We start from the raw sequence: 17,945 nt of genomic DNA on the forward strand, positions 1-17,945 counted from the left end.
GATGGACTGTGAAGAAAAACTGGAAGCTTTAAAGTGTATTACTAGAAAGATAAGACTAAGACTCATTCGTCGGCCTCAGTTAACCAAGAGGATGAAGCTCCAGCTCCAAAAAAGAATTCCTTCTAGCTTCAATTAAATCTGCACCATCTTCATCTGAAGCGGCAAACAAATGAACCTCAGAAAAGACAAAAAAATCTGCTAAACTCTCTGTCAAACATGGTGGTGGCAGCATCATGCTGTGGTAATGTGCCCTATAGGTTAACAGTTGTACGTTGCTTTGGATAAAAGCATCTGCCAAATAAATAAATGTTAGCAGAGTGTCGTTGTACGCAGCGGTAGATCCAAATATCCCAAGCTGAGTCCCAGGTTCAAAGGTAGGAAATAAACGATAGATACAGAGCTTCTTGTTTCAATGGGCTTTCACTGGCGCTAGCACCTTTGTAGACACCAATGCTCCCCTTTTATTGATGCATCTATGAGGTTAGAGGTCAACATACATGTCCTTCAATAAACATAAACATAATGGTGCACTGTAAAAAAAAACTAGATGGAATAACCAGATAAGAGGATATCCTTCACCTGAAATCATCAACTAGAAATTAAGGCACAATTGGTTGATCCAACAGAATAATGACAAACAGACACACAGCTGGTTTCTGATTGGATAAAGCAATTTAAAAGATATATTTTAAGATTCCTTTCTCAAAAGTTTTATATTGTATACAGATTCAACCCTGGAAAAAGCCCAAAATGAATACATCATTCCTAACAACTTTAAAGGAGCAATATGGAAGAGTTCTACAGTGAAATAATAACAAAACACTCTAATGTTTCAACCATGTTGGAAGGAAATTTACATTGAAATAGATGTCATTCCCAGCCAGCTGGGAGGGAGTTGTCAGTTTTTCTCATTTAAAAAAAATCACAAACAAAAGAAAGACGAAGTTGTGAGTTTGTGAAGTTGTTGTGTTTCTGGCGAGCTAACTGCTGTGCCGGCATTCGTAATTACACACTGGTAGGAAAACACCCTCCAGAGTTGTTTAACCCTCCTGCTGTCTTTACGGGTGACCCCGCGAGGAAAGTTGACCATTGAGCAGGATTGATGGTTTATCCCCTGAGGTCCACGTGGCAGGGGTGAGGTGGTGCTCACTCCTCACTGTTGGGTATTTTTATAATTGTACCTTTTTGAGGCCTAAAAGAGGCCATAACACATCATGAATCTCTGTGTTTGCCAACTACTGTGGCTGTTCATGAAAGGTTGAGCAAGGATGTTGATTGTAAGAAACCTCTGTACCTCTGTAACCTGAGAAGGCCCGCCTTCTCCCCCATCCTTGGTGAATAAAGCCCCTGACAAGCTAGGAGCACAGGGGAGTGACGTGGGGAAGCCTCGGAGGAGGTTTCTCTGTGTTAACTCTCCATGTTTTGGGGACTCAGGGTAAAATGCCTTCCTTGTTGTCATGTGTGTTTATTTCATGTTCCAGGGTTATGGAGATTAAATATTACTTAACATTTAATTACCAAACATAATGGTGGAGGGTATGCAGAGCTGGTAAGAGCAGAAGGCTGAGGCTTCTCAAGCTACTTTTTCTATTACCAACCATGTATGTGTGAAGTAAATAACGAGTCAGTTGTGACATTTAATTCCTTAAATGACTTATTCAGAACTACTCACTGGTCACTTTATTGGGTACACCTGTCCAACTGCTCCTTAACGCAAATTACTAATCAGCCAATCACACAGTGGCAACTCAGTGCATTTAGGCACGTTGGCATGGTGAAGACGATCCGCTGCAGTTCAAACAGAGCTTCTGAATGGGGAAGAAAGGTGATTAACTGATTTTGAACGTGGCATGGTTGTTTGTGCCAGACAAGTGGTCTGAGTATTTCAGAAACTGCTGTTCTTCTGAAATTGTCACACACAACCATGTCTAGGGTTTACATAGAATGGTCCGAAAAAGGGAAAACATCCAGTGAGTGGCAGTTCTGTGGCTGAAAATGCCTTGCTGATGCCAGAGGTCAGAGGAAAATTGCCACACTGGTTCAAGCTGATAAAAAAGGTAACAGTAACTTGAATAAGTACTTGTTCCAATCAAGACACCAAAATTGGACAATAGAAGATTGGAAAAATGTTGCCTAGTCTGACAAGTCTTAATTTCTGCTGCGACATTCGGAGGATAGGGTCAGAATTTGGTGTCAACAACATGAGAGCATCAAGGCTGGCGGTGGTGTAATGGTGTGGGGGACCTTTCCTTGGCACATTTTGGGCTCTTTAGTACAAAGTGATCATCATTGCAACGCCACAGCCTACCTGAGTATTGTTGCTGACCATGTCCATCCCTTAATGACCACAGTGTACCCATCTTCTGATGGCTACTTCTAGCAGGATAAAGCTCTAATCATCTCAGACTGGTTTCTTGACCATGACAATGAGTTCACTGTACTCAAATGGCCTCCACAGTCACCAGATCTCATTCCAATAGAGCACCTTTGGGACGTGGTGAAACGGCAGATTCGCATCATGGATGTGCAGCCGACAAATCCGCAACAACTGTGTGATGAAATCACGTCAATATGGACCAAAATATCTTAGAAATGTTTTCAGTACCTTGTTGAATGTATGTCACGAAGGATTAAGGCAGTTCTGAAGGCAAAAGGAGGTCCAACCTGGTACTAGCAAGGTGTACCCAATAAAGTGGCCAGTGAGTGTATAACAGCAAGCTAATAGCAAGATGACTAACAACCAATCCAATGGTGGGGAAATATTACCGTAATAAGTGTAGTAAGTGTCCACTACCATAAAACACTCAACAGTGCAAACACCAGATACAAAAATGTGTTTATCTACTTATCAGCTTACTGTGTATGACTCGTCGTTGCATGTCATCTAGAATCTTCTGGTGCTAATCTGTAACTAAACCATGAAACTCGTGGAAAGGAGTGAAAAAGTGATTGAAGAAATCAAATCTTCGTTCTTACACATTGCACCTTTTAACTCCTTGTAACTGCCTTTTGCTCTCACATTAAACCATTGAATGACTGCAATATAAATTAGAACATGAAATTATGTTCTTAGGTATTAAAAATGACTAAGAGTGGACACAACACTTTCATTTACAGTGTTAAAGGGCTCATTAAATGTGTTGACATTTAGACGTCACATCAGCTGCCTTCAACGGCCATCGGGGAGGAAAAAGTAGGACAGTTTTTTGTTTACTTTTACTTCAACCCAATATTTTTAATCTTAGATCAGTCCATTTTAGATATGCAGACAGTATATTTGATAAAAATGTAAAAAGAGAAGAAGTGGGACATGAGGAGAGAATTTTTAAGTAGTTAAAGGCAATCTTCCTGCACCATGAGCACTGTGGGGGCGAAATCAGCAGAACAGAGCAATGAAGGATGACTCTGCTCCACTTCAGATGGGAAAGGGCATGTTAACATTATAAAATCCTGTTGTTTTTTTCTCAGAAAGAATTACATGTTCTCAGTAACTGTGATGAGTGGAACATACTTCCACCTCTGAGAAGAAAAGGTATATTTTAAATGTGAGAATATCTCAGTTCAGAAAAGCCAAAGACATGAAAATGTGCTGCATCTGTGTCATCATCAGTTCACATAACATTTCTGCATTATTTTTTGTTCTTTTGAATGAGGAATTATGATTATTAAAAGCTTAAAATAAAGCCCCTAAAATAGCTGGCAATGATATTTATATCCTCGTGTCTGCTATGTGACTATTTATGGGAAACGACTAACAACAATTAAAGACAACTGAAGAAACATATTTTCTGTGTTTTTAGTTTGTTTACAGAAGTGCATGTCAGATTAAAATATTGGAGCATTGGATGATTAAATATTAGTAAATATCCTGGGCATGGTACATCTGGAAGATTCAGAGAAAAGGCGCTATGGCTTTGTTTCCCAAAACTGCCTTCTCAATTTAAACAGAAAAATGCAATAAAACCTCATATTTAATATTTAGTAGGATATTTGTATAAGAGAGCTAGAGTTAAATTGTTAATTAAATAACAATAACAAAGATTAATCTACATTTGTTAGTGATATCAGCTAAATATGTCATGAACCACTGGATGATTAAAATTAAACATTCAGAAATAATTATTACATCCTCAACTGGTTCATTTTTGAAGTGAACCAATTAAAGATGGCTGCCACACATAATCAACATTACCAAACCCAAAAATGGCTACAGCTCAGTCAGTTTTTATTGATTCTGAGCTAAAGTCTTGTGTTTTGGTAGGGGGGTATCATTAAATTTTTCTACATTTTTCATTTTATCAGACCAACACAGCTAAACGTTAAACAAATTTGACATAAAAGCACCTGAAAAGCACGTTGAATTGCCTTTGTATGAAATACGTTATCTACATTGCCCAGCCGAAACAAAAGTCGCCATCAAAACAAAGGTCACACACTCTAATATTTCATTGGATCACCTTTAGCTTTGATTATGGCCATCAACATACATATATGGACAATGGGTTTCCATAGCCTCCAATAACACGTTTTTGTACTAAAATGGGAGGTGCCCACCACCGCCATTTTGACCGTGTCACAGGTTCCGTCAAGCCCAGACAATTCCATAAAAGGGAAGGGAGGTGGAACTGAGGGTGGGGCTGTAAGGCTGGGATCAACTGACAACACCTGGTTGAACTAGCTACAAGCTAATGCGGAGGTGGGAGCTAAGCTAACGGAGGTAGCAACCTAGCTACAGATGGAGTTAACTGTGCACAACACCAGAGCTTCTGAGTCAGAGATACGCCGGATGGAGACTCCTTGGACACTCTATTAGTGCAATTAATGCCACAGCAAGTCATTTTGTCCAACAATTGCACAAAAATATCCAAAAAAGAATACACAAACACAGAGACTCAAAATCCCGGAGCCGTTTCCAAGCCAGACTGAGGCTCTACTGAGGCCTTTCCATGGAGCTATCTCTGTGGTCACGTGGGTCTGATGCTCATTAATTATACAGAATTTTAGGCTTTTAATACACTTAAACAGAAGAGTGAGAAAAAAATTCACCCTCCTCAGAGTTGTCATGAGTGCAAACTAGATAATTTAAACAAAAAAACATGTTTTGGTACCAGGCTGTAAACAAGTTTATTTCTGCTGTGAAATTGGTATTTTTAACATGGGAGTCAATGAGGATTTGCTCGCTTCTGACACCAGCCCCCCAGTGGATGAGGGTGGAACTGCAATTTTTGGTACTTCCGGGTTGAGACCAATTTTAGAGCCGCATTGTGGGGGCTTGATTATGGCACACATTCCCTGTGACATTGTTTCAGTAAGCTTCTGCAGTGTGACAAGATTTATTTCCATCCATCCATTTTCCGCCGCTTATCCTGGGTCAGATCACAGAGGCAGTGGCCTAAGCAGGGAGTCAAGTCAAGTCGATCTTTATTTCTATAGCACATTTAAACGGCAACATCGTTACCCCAAAGTGCTGCACAACAGTAATAGTAATAAAAATACAATACGTAAAAGCCAACAAAGCTATATAAAATATTTAAACTACAGGCAACTTAAACAGAATATCTAGCACATATTTAAAAATTATAAAACAACAATGAAAAATCACAGGTAAAAATTTTACAATTAAGAGAGTTTAGATAAATCTGTAGCCACTCAGTTATTTCTAAAATGCCAGAGAATACAAATGCATTTTCAGACATACTTTGAAAGAGGCCCTAACCTCCCCTTTTCGGTCACTACCCAAAGCTCGTGACCATAGGTGAGGGTAGGAACGTAGATTGACCGGTAAATTGAGAGCTTAATCTTCTGGCTCAGTTCTCTCTTCACCACTACAGATCGGTACAACGCCTCATCACTGCATCACTGCAGATGCAGCACCAATCCACCTGTCGATCTTTCCCTTACCCGTGAACAAGACCCCGAGATACTTAAACTCCTCCACTTAAGGCAGGACCTCCTCCCCGACCCGGAGAAGGCATTCTACCCTTTTCTGACTCAAGACCATAGTTTCAGATTTAGATGAGCTGATTCTCATCCCAGCTGCTTCACCTTCGGGTGTGAACCGCTCTGGTAACAGCTGGAGATCACGTTCTGATGAAGCCAACAAGACCAAATCATCTGCACATTACAATTTGCAGGCCTCACATGTGAAATCCATGGCTCATAATGGACAGGATTTAAAACTAACTTTTATTGCCCCATTTAGTTTATTTTTATTTATTTATTTATTTATTTTTTGTTCTTTGGGGGCCCATGGTCTGAAAGTAGATGGGCACGACTAAGGTTCCCTATATTCAGGTGGTCAGCTGACCTCATTCTTGGAGCACTTCCTGTTGTTAAACCTAGACCTGACCAACTGCAGCAACCCCAGATCATGGCACTGCCCCCACAGGCTTGTACAGTAGGCACTAGGCATGATGGGAGCATCACTTCATCTGCCTCTCTTCTTACCCTGATGCACCCATCACTCTGGAACCGAGTCCATCTGGACTCATCAGACCAGTTCTTATTAATGCGTTGGACATTTCTTAAAGCTGCCTTTGCTAATGGGAAATAGGTTGAACAAAACAATTGATCCACCATTCATTCCTTCATCTTCTGGTGACACATAATAGTTAAACACCATGAATCATTTTGGGATTTTAGACGAGGCTAAAGAATGCAGAGAGATCCACAGATGCATGGGAACATGAAAACTAAACCAAACCAAAAGGTTTCTTATTATAAGGCAACAATATCACGCCACATTTCTCTCTGTGTCTCTTGTGCAACCACATAAAAATCTATTTATTTAGATGTGAAGAGTAAAAACAATGTTCCTGAACTAGCCAGAACAAATCTGATGTATGAATTTCATCCATTTCACCATGTGTCTTGTCTCACAGCTTTACAATAGACTTGGCTTAAAACTCCACCTCTACTTCTCACCACACACACACACACTTATTCACGCTTCTCCCCATACTGTTCTAACACCTCTCTGCAGCTATGATCTTCATGACACTTCTAGAAATCTGCTTGGCTGAACCGAGCAGCCGTTTGCACTGTGCTTCACGCTGCTGCTGATGAAGAGACAAACACTGCTGAGAGATCTGCTTTCTCACAAGTAATCCAACAGAGATACAAGATGACTCATTATCAAGCCTCATTTACAAGAATTATTTTAACTATATGTCTCTTAAGAACAGCTATACAACCATCACAGCAACTTAAGATGTGAAAAACTGTAAACTGACTGTAAAGGGGAGGGTTCAAAGGAAGACACGCTTTTGTTTTGATTTGATTATCTGGCGATGTTGCTGCCATTAGTTTACATCTAGAAAGAGATCTAAAACACTTGAAGCAAACACGCGCGCGCACACACACACACACACACACACACACACACACACACACACACACACACACACACACACACAGAGAGAGAGAGAGAGCAGGAGATAAATAACAACCCTCTTAAGATGTGTACTCAAACTCCTTTTTTGTCTTTGCAAATCTGCATTCAAATAATCATGTGCAGGCCAAATTGTGTGTGTGTGTGTGTGTGTGTGTGTGTGTGTGTGTGTGTGTGTGTGTGTGTGTGTGTGTGTGTGTGTGTGTGTGTGTGTGTGTGTGTGTGTGTGTGTGTGTGTGTGTGACTGATGGACTTTAAAAGCCATTTATGCAGCCATGATATCAGAAACCGACTTAATGCATCCTCACAACAACACACATCTGCTCCTTGTGAGGAAGAGCGCTCGTCATCATCACACATCCTGTTAAAGCAATACTAAAGGGTACAGCCACTCTGAAGATAAACATGTTTGTTCCAGATTTTCTGTTTTTATATAAAAAATAGGTGCACATGGTTATTTTACTTCCAAAGCAGCCTCCTGCTGTTTTTGTTAGAGCACCTGAATAGTGAAACTGTGATTTTATACACGGTTTATTTCTCTGATGAGAGGAGGACACGGTTGTGGATTCGCTCTGGAGGTCCACCAGACTGCTGCGCTTCCTCTGGAACAGAAGTTGATTTCCTACAATGTCCCGAGACTGAAAATAGCCTCTTTAATATTCGTGTTTGCACAGGCAGTGAGATAGGATTGTGTACTCTGGACATTCATCTCTTGCTTTTTTCTTTTTTTAAAGAAACTGCCTCTGTTCAACTCAACCACTTCTAGATGATTCCTCAGTGGGCCGGGAGTGTGTCAGCAGATGTCCGCCATAAATACACTCTACCCTCCACTGGATGCAAGTCAAATATGACAGAGAAGGGGGGCTAGAACAGAAAATCCACGATGAAGAGGACAGCAAGCTGTGCACAAACAGCCGAGTATTCAAGGACGCTCTCAGGGATGTGGGTGGTTCAACACTCAGACTCATGTTTATATGGATAAGAGAAAGAGCAGAATAGACCTGTCCATTACATATACATTAGTGCCTCACCCCTGGCACGTCACAACACCATGCTTCTATTCAGTCAGCAGCTCGAGCTCAGTAATCAATCTGCCTGCATGGGGAGATTGAGAGGCATGCATCAGGCGAGGATCTGTGTGGATCCTCTGTGAGCAAACTCAGCAGCGTCCAGAAATACGTTTTTTTAAAACCTGGCTGAATCTCTTGTTTTGCTCCGTCCCAGAGACAAGCTTTATTTAGAGAATGCCCCCTCCCTTTTTAGCCACTTATTGTGACTTTTAACTGAGTGTCAGAGGGTGTGATGAATGATAAATATCTCCTCCACTGTTACTTTTATGTAATGTGCTGCTTTTACACTGGCTGACAGAAGCAGGTCACTCAGTGAGCTCTGCAAACCCACGCTTTCAGCTCAGAAACAAACCTTCAGCTGCACGAGGCCACAATAACAACACAAAAAGAAGAAAGATTGCAACACCAAGAGGAGAAATTGATCGTTTATGTGTGCAGTAAGCCAGAGGCTGCAGGTTCTGGTGTGACTTACATACCAGGCCTGTCCAGAGCACAGAAACTCGCAGGTTTTTTTGGTGGTGATCATCATGCCTGTGAAGACACACCACATCCAGGCTGAGATATTGTGGTAAACAAACGGATGCGATCAGACCCAATCATCACGTCACCAACAAACAGGCCCGGGCGCGTCTCCGTGCGTGTCCACGCGTCCACGGCAGACTGACAGATGAGTGCACACATTAGCCTGCATCTTAATCACACATGCACATGCAGAAAATTACAGAGAGAGAGAGAGAGAGAGAGAGAGAGAGAGAGAGAGAGAGAGAGAGAGAGAGAGAGAGAGAGAGAGAAAAGAGAGAGAGAGAGAGAGAGAGAGAGAGAGAGAGGAATGTGCGCGGCGGTGCGCTCCTCCTGCGCCCCTTCCCTCAAACATCTCACCTTGTTTGACACATTTGAAGCGCACCGGGTCTTTGCAGTGTTTAATCACGGCCAGCACGTCCCGGGTGGTGAGCCCGGCCACTGGCATGTCGTTGACCTCCAGCAGCAGCTCATCTTGAGCCAGTTTTCCGTTCTGGATCAGTCCCTTCCCCTGCTTCACCTCGCCGAAGTAGGGGAACTGGCCGTTCTCCGCGCCCCCCTTCAGCTCGAACCCCAGCTCCCCTTCCTTCCCCCGGCTTATCACCGCTTCGTGGACTTTGTTGGTCCAGTGGTTTTTCTTCTTGAGGCTCTTCGACATCGTTTTAGGCGAATTGGATCACCACGGGCTAACCCATACAAGGAGCCTCCTACCGACTCATCCCTGCCTTTGTGCGAGCGGCTGCAGCTTCACGGCGCTCCGGGCTCCATCATCACCGGTGCACGCTAAGCGCAGTGTCCGCTCTGCGAGCCGAGCGGTCCGGCAGAGAGCTGCAGTACGGCGCGGCGGCCGAAGAAACAGTTCTACTCTGTCAGACACCGACGCAGGAGACAGATCCTGGCGGATGACCCGGATGTGAAGCCTGAAGGAGGGGAGAGATGAATGGCTCTGGTTCGGCGTGAAGCGATGGAGAGGAGGGGCGCTTCTTTTACTACACTGCCAGTGGCGCTTCCTCGGGCTCCGTGATCACTCAGGAGGTGACATGCAGGTCGAGCAACAGTTTGCTCTGCGTGACAGGAAAAATAAACTTCATATTACTTATTTAATTCCAAAAACAGGCAAAACTCGATGACTTTACATTACTTCTAGTAATATTTTATTAACCAAGGGGCCCCAGACATGGACATAATTTTCGGGGGGACATGCCCCCCCCCCCCCCCCACACACACACACACACACACTTTTTCCAAAGTCAGGTTTTGACTCCTGCACTTTTTACCATCCAAAAACAATATAAAGCTATATTATATAGACAGTGGTTGAGCTCTAGGACCAAGCAGAAAACAACTGTTTTCTGTTGAAGCCCGTTTCCCATTAGAACATACTGTAAATACCCCCCCCCCCCTTCCCCCTTCTAAAGGGAAAACTATGTCCATGGCCCCAGAAGCCTTTTTGAGTGAGTTATTGTCACAAAAGTGTATATAGTCAATGCACGGGCATGCAAGTTTATGTTATTTATCATACAACTTTATCATTTATTTAACAAATATTAAAATTTGTTCATGCTGCAGGTCAGCTCCATATCACACATCAGAATAAAAGTCACATAAAGAAAAAAAAAGTAGTACATTTTTAACATTTCCAAAACTTCTACAACACCAATTTTGTGACTATTAATTAATATTGACAACTACATAATAATCCTAGTGGGAAGTTGCTAGTTTAAAGCTCATCAAAAGAAAGAAACAGGAAAAATAAACCACTTTAGACAAAACATGTCAAAGAAAACAGAACTTCTTCAATGAGAAATATATATGTTAACAATAAATACTCAAACAGAATTAGACCTCTATTTTAAAAAGGTTGGAAAATATTCTTATATTTTGCCTCTAAGTGGTTAAGCTTCTTCATGAAGCTCGGCAACAACTATTTTTTAACCTGTGCAAGCTGCTCTTATGGGGTTCCTCAAGGGTCTGTTCTGGGCCCATTGTTGTTCTCTATCTGCTGCCCCTTGGTTCAATTTTTTGGAAGCACCAGGTCAATTTCCATCTTTACGCTGATGATTGCCAAATCTATTTTTCCTTGAGACAGGGTTCCACAGGCTCAGTCAACCTTCTCCTGGATTGCCTAGATGAAGTAAGAGCATGGATGGCCTCTAGCTTCTTAAGTTCAATGAGGGTAAAACAGAAGCAATTGTTTTTAGTACCAGTGCTAGCTGTGTCATTAAGCAAGAAGTTGATCTCTCCTCACTGGCCTCCTTTAAGGAGGAGCTAGTCACTGATCTGGGTGTGAAGTTGGATGCGTCCCTAAACCTAGAGACTCACATCAATGGAATGGTACGCTCTTGCTTTTTTCATCTTCACTGCCTATCCTGGATCATGCCTCTAGAGTTGCAAGCCCACCTAGAGACAGTCCATGCATTCATTACTTCTTAGCTCGATTATTGCAACTCCCTTTACTCGGGAGTTAGCAAGAATGCACTTGCTCGGCTCCAGCTTGCTCAAAATGCTGCTGCTGGATTCCTGACCGGCACCAGAAAGCAGGAACACATCACGCTTGTTTTGGCCAATCTGCACTGGTTTCCAGTATCTTTCCGAGTCAGGTTCAAGATACTTGTTTCTGTTTTGAATTCTCTGCAGGGCAGTGCTCCTAGCTATCTGTCTGAGTTACTCACCCCCTACAGCCCATCATGCGCACTTAGGTCATCACAGCAAGACTTACTAGTTCAGGATGAGAGGACGCAAATGACCATATTACGCCCGTTCTTGAATCTCTTCACTGGCTCCCTGTTTCATCTATTGATTACAAGGTTGCCCTTCTGACCCACCAGTGTACTGATGCCCCCCCCCCCCCCCACCCACGCACACACACACACACCTTAAAGAACTTCTGTTTTCACAGACGTCCACACGCAACCCCCGCTCTGCATCAGTACATCTTTTGAAAACTCCAAAGACTAAACTTCGCACCATGGGAGATTGCGCTTTTTGCTCAGCTGCACCCAGACTTTGGAATTCCCTCCCAGGGCATCTGAGGATACCACAGACTATTGGTGCTTTTAAATCTGGTCTTAAAACTTATCTTTTTACCAGAGCTTTCGGGTTAAATTAACTTTGTCGCACTTTGAGATTTGTTTCAAATGTAAAGTGCTTTATAAATCAAATATATTATTATTATTATTACTAGTTTTTCAATAAGTAAAATGCTGGAAGAGGGAGGGCTTTCTTGAGCCCGCCGTCTCTCCCCTAACACGCTCCAGCCTTCCTCTGTTAGCTAGCAGCTAACTGATGGCCAGTGTTGTCTTTTCCATCTCCACTGCTGCTCTCCGAGACCCACTTAAAAACGGACTCATATCTCTCTCTGGCTTCCACCAGCCCCCTTCCATGTGTGATTCACCTATGCGCTTGTCAAGTGGCCCAGCAGAACTTTTTTGTTTCCTCCTGAACTGGTGAATGTAACCTTAATTATTTAAAATGTTTATTTATTTACTCGATATATATTAATAGATATTTAATGTGGGCTAGTCTAGATTGGTAAACCATCATACTCAAACTCATTCTATCTATAAAAAACCGACCTGATCGCGGAAGGGAAAGCTAGAAATTGTTGACATACAGCCTTTTTGATTGGTATGGGCTACCGTAGCTGCAAAACCTTCTCTGAACTGCATGGCGCTAAAGAGTCAAATGTTTTTATACACTGTGCCTTTAAATAATAAACATCAGCTACAGTTGTGCACCCATATAATGCAATTATGTTTTTACTCCTTCCTTCTTATTTATGAAGCTTTATAGACAACTTGTCTGTTTAATCAGAGCTAATCGCTGTTTCTCCCAACTAAGGTTTTTCAAAGAGTGCTTAACACAAAGTAATTAAAAGATCTGATGTTTTGTGACATTTACAGTTAATATTTATAGAATAACTGTCTAATTTAATTTGTCTTTTTGTTGTGGTGTAGTTTTAAATTTATAATGGCAGTCTTTATTTCCTCTGGTTTCCTGTTTAACCCAAATTCTGAACATGGGCTGATGTTGTTGCTCGTTGTAAATCTGTACACGATCACACCCAGAATTTGTCCTCCTAGATTTAAAAAATGCTCCCCGCCTTCGCCGGTCATGGTTACGCAATTGCTCTCATGACATAAATCAAAAGTCCAACAGAGATTGACAAATCCTTTTGTCCATGTTACTTTTTCATGGCTGTGTGGTTTTCTGAAGAGGCTGAAGTAAAGTTTCTTTTCACATTCAAGGCAAAAAAGAAAATCAAGAGTGGCTCATCTAACTCTATAGAGGATTTCACACCCACAGCCCGCTCAGTGTGTTTATAGAACACACGTGTGTTTCTGTTTTCGTCCCTGCAACATCAGCGTACTCAGCCTTATCTGAATCCAGTGAATAATCCATGAAGAGCAGTGGATTCACTTAGACCGTCAGTTTGCTCTGCTGTCATGTAGGTCACACTGAACGTTCAGGAAAACACAAACATTTTAACACTAATCATAAACAGATGATAACCCAAACTGGATTAATCTAGATTCTAGATTAATCCAGTTTAGGTTATCATCTGTTTATTCTAGATTATGGTCTAGATTATTCTAGATTCTAGCATAACCACTGCAGTGAAAAATGGCCAGAATGTAATCCAGAAAACTGGCTAGATTAGGAGATTACACCCCCAGAGAGGAAATGAATCCTGATTTATGAATTTATCCCTCTGCTGGTTGATGTCAAGACTGCAACATTATGATGCATCAATAGAATCTGCAGATTTCCCCTCAAAACCAGATAAAGTTACTGGTTAGATGATTCAACTAGCCCATGATGCCAAAGAAAATACAAATCTGGCACACTACTTTATTCTTGTTGTGTAAAATGTATTTTTGTTGCATGATGAGTGATTCACTTTGTGTGTGTGTGTGTGTGTGTGTGTGTGTGTGTGTGTGTGTGTGTGTGTGTGTGTGTGTGTGTGTGTGTGTGTGTGTGTGTGTGTGTATCCATATCCATTTCAGATTATTTTTGTGCCTTGGACCTTCCTCGGAAGTCTGACAGAAGAACAAAGACAGAAAGAAAAGCTTTGAGGTGCAAATGACTAAATTTAGAGCCACTTTCAGCATTTTCAGATTTTCTCTTGACAGGATGCAAAAGTGGAACAGCTGGTTCAGTGTGAAAAAGAAAAACCCCGATAGCAGCGGATTAGTGTGTTTTCTGGTTGTAGATGAAGTCTGAAGCAATTAACTATTTTATTTTTGCACAAAATTATAATCAGAATATAAATTGCAGTTGTTTAGTTTTACACAACAAAGCGATCCCCAGAGGAATCCACCGACTTCTGAAAAGACATTCGTGACTCTGTTTGTGCACACCAGCTGGGAGCAGAGGAGGAAAGATGAGGAGATTACTTTATATCATCATTATAGACAGAAAGTAATGAACATCCTAAAGCACAACGCCAAACAACAGAAGGAGAAAAATACAATAACACGAGGCAGGCTGTGCACTCTGAGGGGGGATTTTAATAGAGCTTATATGGATTTACAGCACAGCCTCGACTCTACTTCGTGGTTTTGTTGTTGGGGTAGAAATGCACACTAAGTTGTTTTTATTGCCCTGCAAAGGGAAGAAGGAGTCGAGTCACCTTGGCTCTGGCTCTCCCACTCACTGGGGGAACAGACTCGTGATTTTTGCATGTTTTTTTTAAAACCCTCACACATCTAAACAAGAGAAAACAGCCCCAGCTACAATCTAATATCTTCTGAAACGGAAGCAAGGTTTTGGAATAAACCTGATGAAACTGTGGCATCAGTGTGAAACCAAGAGACTGAAGCAGCAGTTAAAAATCTGCTTCACTCACACACTGAGAAAAAGTTAATTGGACTCAATGGCTTTAGGGAATTGGCATGTAAATCACGATGGCTTTTTCCTCAAAGCTCACAATGAGATTTAATTATAGAGAGGTGCTTGTGATGGCGGGGTACCTGCACAAGATCCAGCTCGACTCCAAACCACACCAGACTCTGGAGGAAACTGTAATCTAGCAGAGAGTAGCTTTCACAGACCTGTCTCTGTATCACTGTCAGCTACATGCAATCAGCCATGCCACATGCAGCTCAAAAACACGGTTTCAAGCTGCTCTAATTGTTTTTGTATCATTGAAACAGCTATAATTTGTTTTTGGTTTTTTTATAATAATGGCAATTATGTAGATGTTCCGACAGGAAATTTGGACAGAAATGTGAAGATTCAAAGAGAGATTACTGATAATCCAATCAGGAACAAGAATTTAGGAGCTCTTTTGTTATTTTGATGCAACATGCCATAGTGTGTTTTCTTACTGTGCATGTAAATCTTTCTCAAACCATTCTTATTTCTAAAACACATTTACCTCATTGTTGTGTTTAGAGACAGGTGTTTCTTTAGAGATGGAGTTCACTTTGATTTTCAGCTGCAGACGTTAGATCCAATCACAAAATCCATCCTCATCCACAGCCCCACTCAAACTCACACCTTTCATTATGAAGGAGCTACAAACTCGCAGTTTGATCCAGCTGGAGGGGCTTTAGAGATTAGCTAAATTACTTTGCAATTAACTTTTAAATCACACAATACTTCCCCCTAATAAATATGATTCCTCTCAGCTTTACGGAAAACAAAGCTGAATTTATCTTTGGCTCCTTTTAGTTGTGCTCATTTCGGCGTCTTTAAAATATAAAATAAATAATGCTAGTGTTCTGACAGTTGTGCTAATAATCCCAACTAATTCCTTTGATCAGCTCATGGATGCAGGAAAGGATTTTTTTTAATCACTACAGCCAAATATTCATTTTCTCATTCTACCTCCAAGCTAATTAGTTTAGTTTTTTTCAATGGGTTGCACATGACAGGTCAGAATATCATTTAAGAAATAATCTATGTTGATTAGATTAAAACTAGTAATTAGATTTGACTCCGTTTTCTTCTTTATGACCACAGTAACCATTAGGTTTAATCATTACATGTAGTTACACATCATGACCACTAGAGGCAGACATTCACTGCAGAACTCGTTAACACAAATGAATAAAAAAAAAGCCTATTTAATTATTTAAAAGAATATAAAAAACAACATCAGTGGTTATTTTATTTAAAGTGAATAAAATTATGTATTTTTGTGTGTTTATTGTTTTTACTCATTCACACACATATTTAACACCACACACAGTCTGTAGAATATGGCAGTAATCTGCATAAATGAGGTTTCACCAGAGTTTTCTTAAAATACAGACTTCATAAGGATAAATGGAAATATCTAACTCTAAGTTTCTACACAAATTGAAGAAATCTCTAAGTTCATTTTTTTTCTCCTGTTACCTGGGTTTTTCTTTGTGGTTCTGTTTTAATTTCCTTAGAATTAAGTGGAACTAACTACAATATATATATATATATATATAGAGAGAGAGAGAGAGAGAGAGAGAGAGAGAGAGAGAGAGAGAGAGAGAGAGAGAGAGCGAGAGAGAGAGAGATAAAAGCACAAATCAATTAAAAGGACATATCCTCGAATTGGAACACTGATAGTACTTTTAACGTAATAATATAGAATAAACTATTCTGATTGAGTATCCGTGTCATCTTCTTCACTACTTCTGAGCTCAGCTGTCACTGGCATTTCACTTGGCAACAGATGCAGGAGAAAGAAAGGACGCATCATCTTACATGAACAAATAATTTCACTGTAATTGGCTCAAAGGTGCCACAAATGAGATTGTTCCTAGTTGAAAACCGGTTTCAAACCTACAAAGTTTTTATTTTATTTTAAACTAGACTGAATAGACTGAATGCTACAACTCACTTAACAAATTAAACTAATTTGGAAGATGAACCTTCTCAGTGGCCTAGTGGTACGAGTTTCCACACTGGGATTAGGAAATTAGGGTGCGGTCATAACAAACACTTGTTTAAAATAGGACTCAATGCCTCCTTGATTGACACTCGGCTTTAAGGGGATGGATTGGAGGTTAAACCACCAAATAGTTCCGGAGTGTATCCACTGCTGCAGCTCACCGCACCGCACAGGGATGAGTAAAAGATGGAGATGACATTTCACCAGTGTGCGATGATGACTACGGGACATTAACTTTATGAATGTATTAGTTGAGAATTTCAGCTGTTTTTTGTAGCAAATGTCACTAAAACACACACAAAGACGAGACAGCTCTGTTGTGCAAGTTGCCACGGTTTCACCACGACAACCCCTTTATTAGCAAAATCATGGAGGTTAGTCCACTAATGTCCCCATCCACTGGAAACAATGGGAAGGTGGTGGGGGGTTCTGATGGGCAGATATGCGACTTGAAACCATCACAGGTTCTAATCAATAACAGTGCACTTGAACTCATCCGGCTGTCTGTCTAAATGCACCGAACACAGATCTACACACGGACACATCCGCTACAAGGCCACCATCGGCCATCCTCTTCTCAAAGCTTCCTTCCTTCATTTTCTACTGAGGAATGCTTGTAGCAGCCACATTGTGCCTTCACTACGGACAGTTAGCTTCGTTTTTGGTTGATTAGAAAAATAAAACTTTGAAAGAGGATGACAAGTAGAGGAATAAAAGTCCCTTTGTTTATATTGTGCTCACGTTCACACACCCAGACACACACAATCACTCTAACCAGCATTTGGCTTCAATTGAAACAACGCACTCTCTCACAGAACACACACACACAGACACACACACACACACACAGCTCACAGTTTGTCAGCGTCAGAGTGAATTGGTCTGCGGTGTGACCTGGTCTTGCTTGTTTTTGTTGAACAAGGAGACAAAATTAGACAAAAATTAAACAGATTGAATGAAATTAGTGGACTTTTGGAAAGATGGTCGGTGGCAACGGGATTAACCTAAATCCTTAAAATAACAAAAAACAAGCAATAACTAAAGCATGCAAAGCAAGAACAACTACAAACAAGTGTTCATTTACGGACAAAAA

General features: G+C 41.1%; 1 protein-coding gene across 7 annotated transcripts in view; it reads right to left on the reverse strand.

The window, feature by feature from the left end:
* magi2b (membrane associated guanylate kinase, WW and PDZ domain containing 2b) overlaps nt 1-9,795 on the reverse strand; it is a 94,970-nt gene extending 85,175 nt beyond the window's left edge. For all 7 annotated transcript variants that reach the window (XM_015964737.3, XM_015964738.3, XM_015964735.3 and 4 more), the window contains exon 1: nt 9,340-9,795. In XM_015964737.3, the coding sequence (XP_015820223.3) occupies nt 9,340-9,637 (298 nt within the window). In that variant the 5' untranslated portion in view covers nt 9,638-9,795. The remainder of the gene's footprint in view (nt 1-9,339) is intronic.
* Between the last annotated feature and the right edge of the window lie 8,150 nt (nt 9,796-17,945).

This window comes from Nothobranchius furzeri, chromosome 4 (assembly GCF_043380555.1).
Source record: "Nothobranchius furzeri strain GRZ-AD chromosome 4, NfurGRZ-RIMD1, whole genome shotgun sequence".
Taxonomy (NCBI): Eukaryota; Metazoa; Chordata; class Actinopteri; order Cyprinodontiformes; family Nothobranchiidae; genus Nothobranchius; species Nothobranchius furzeri.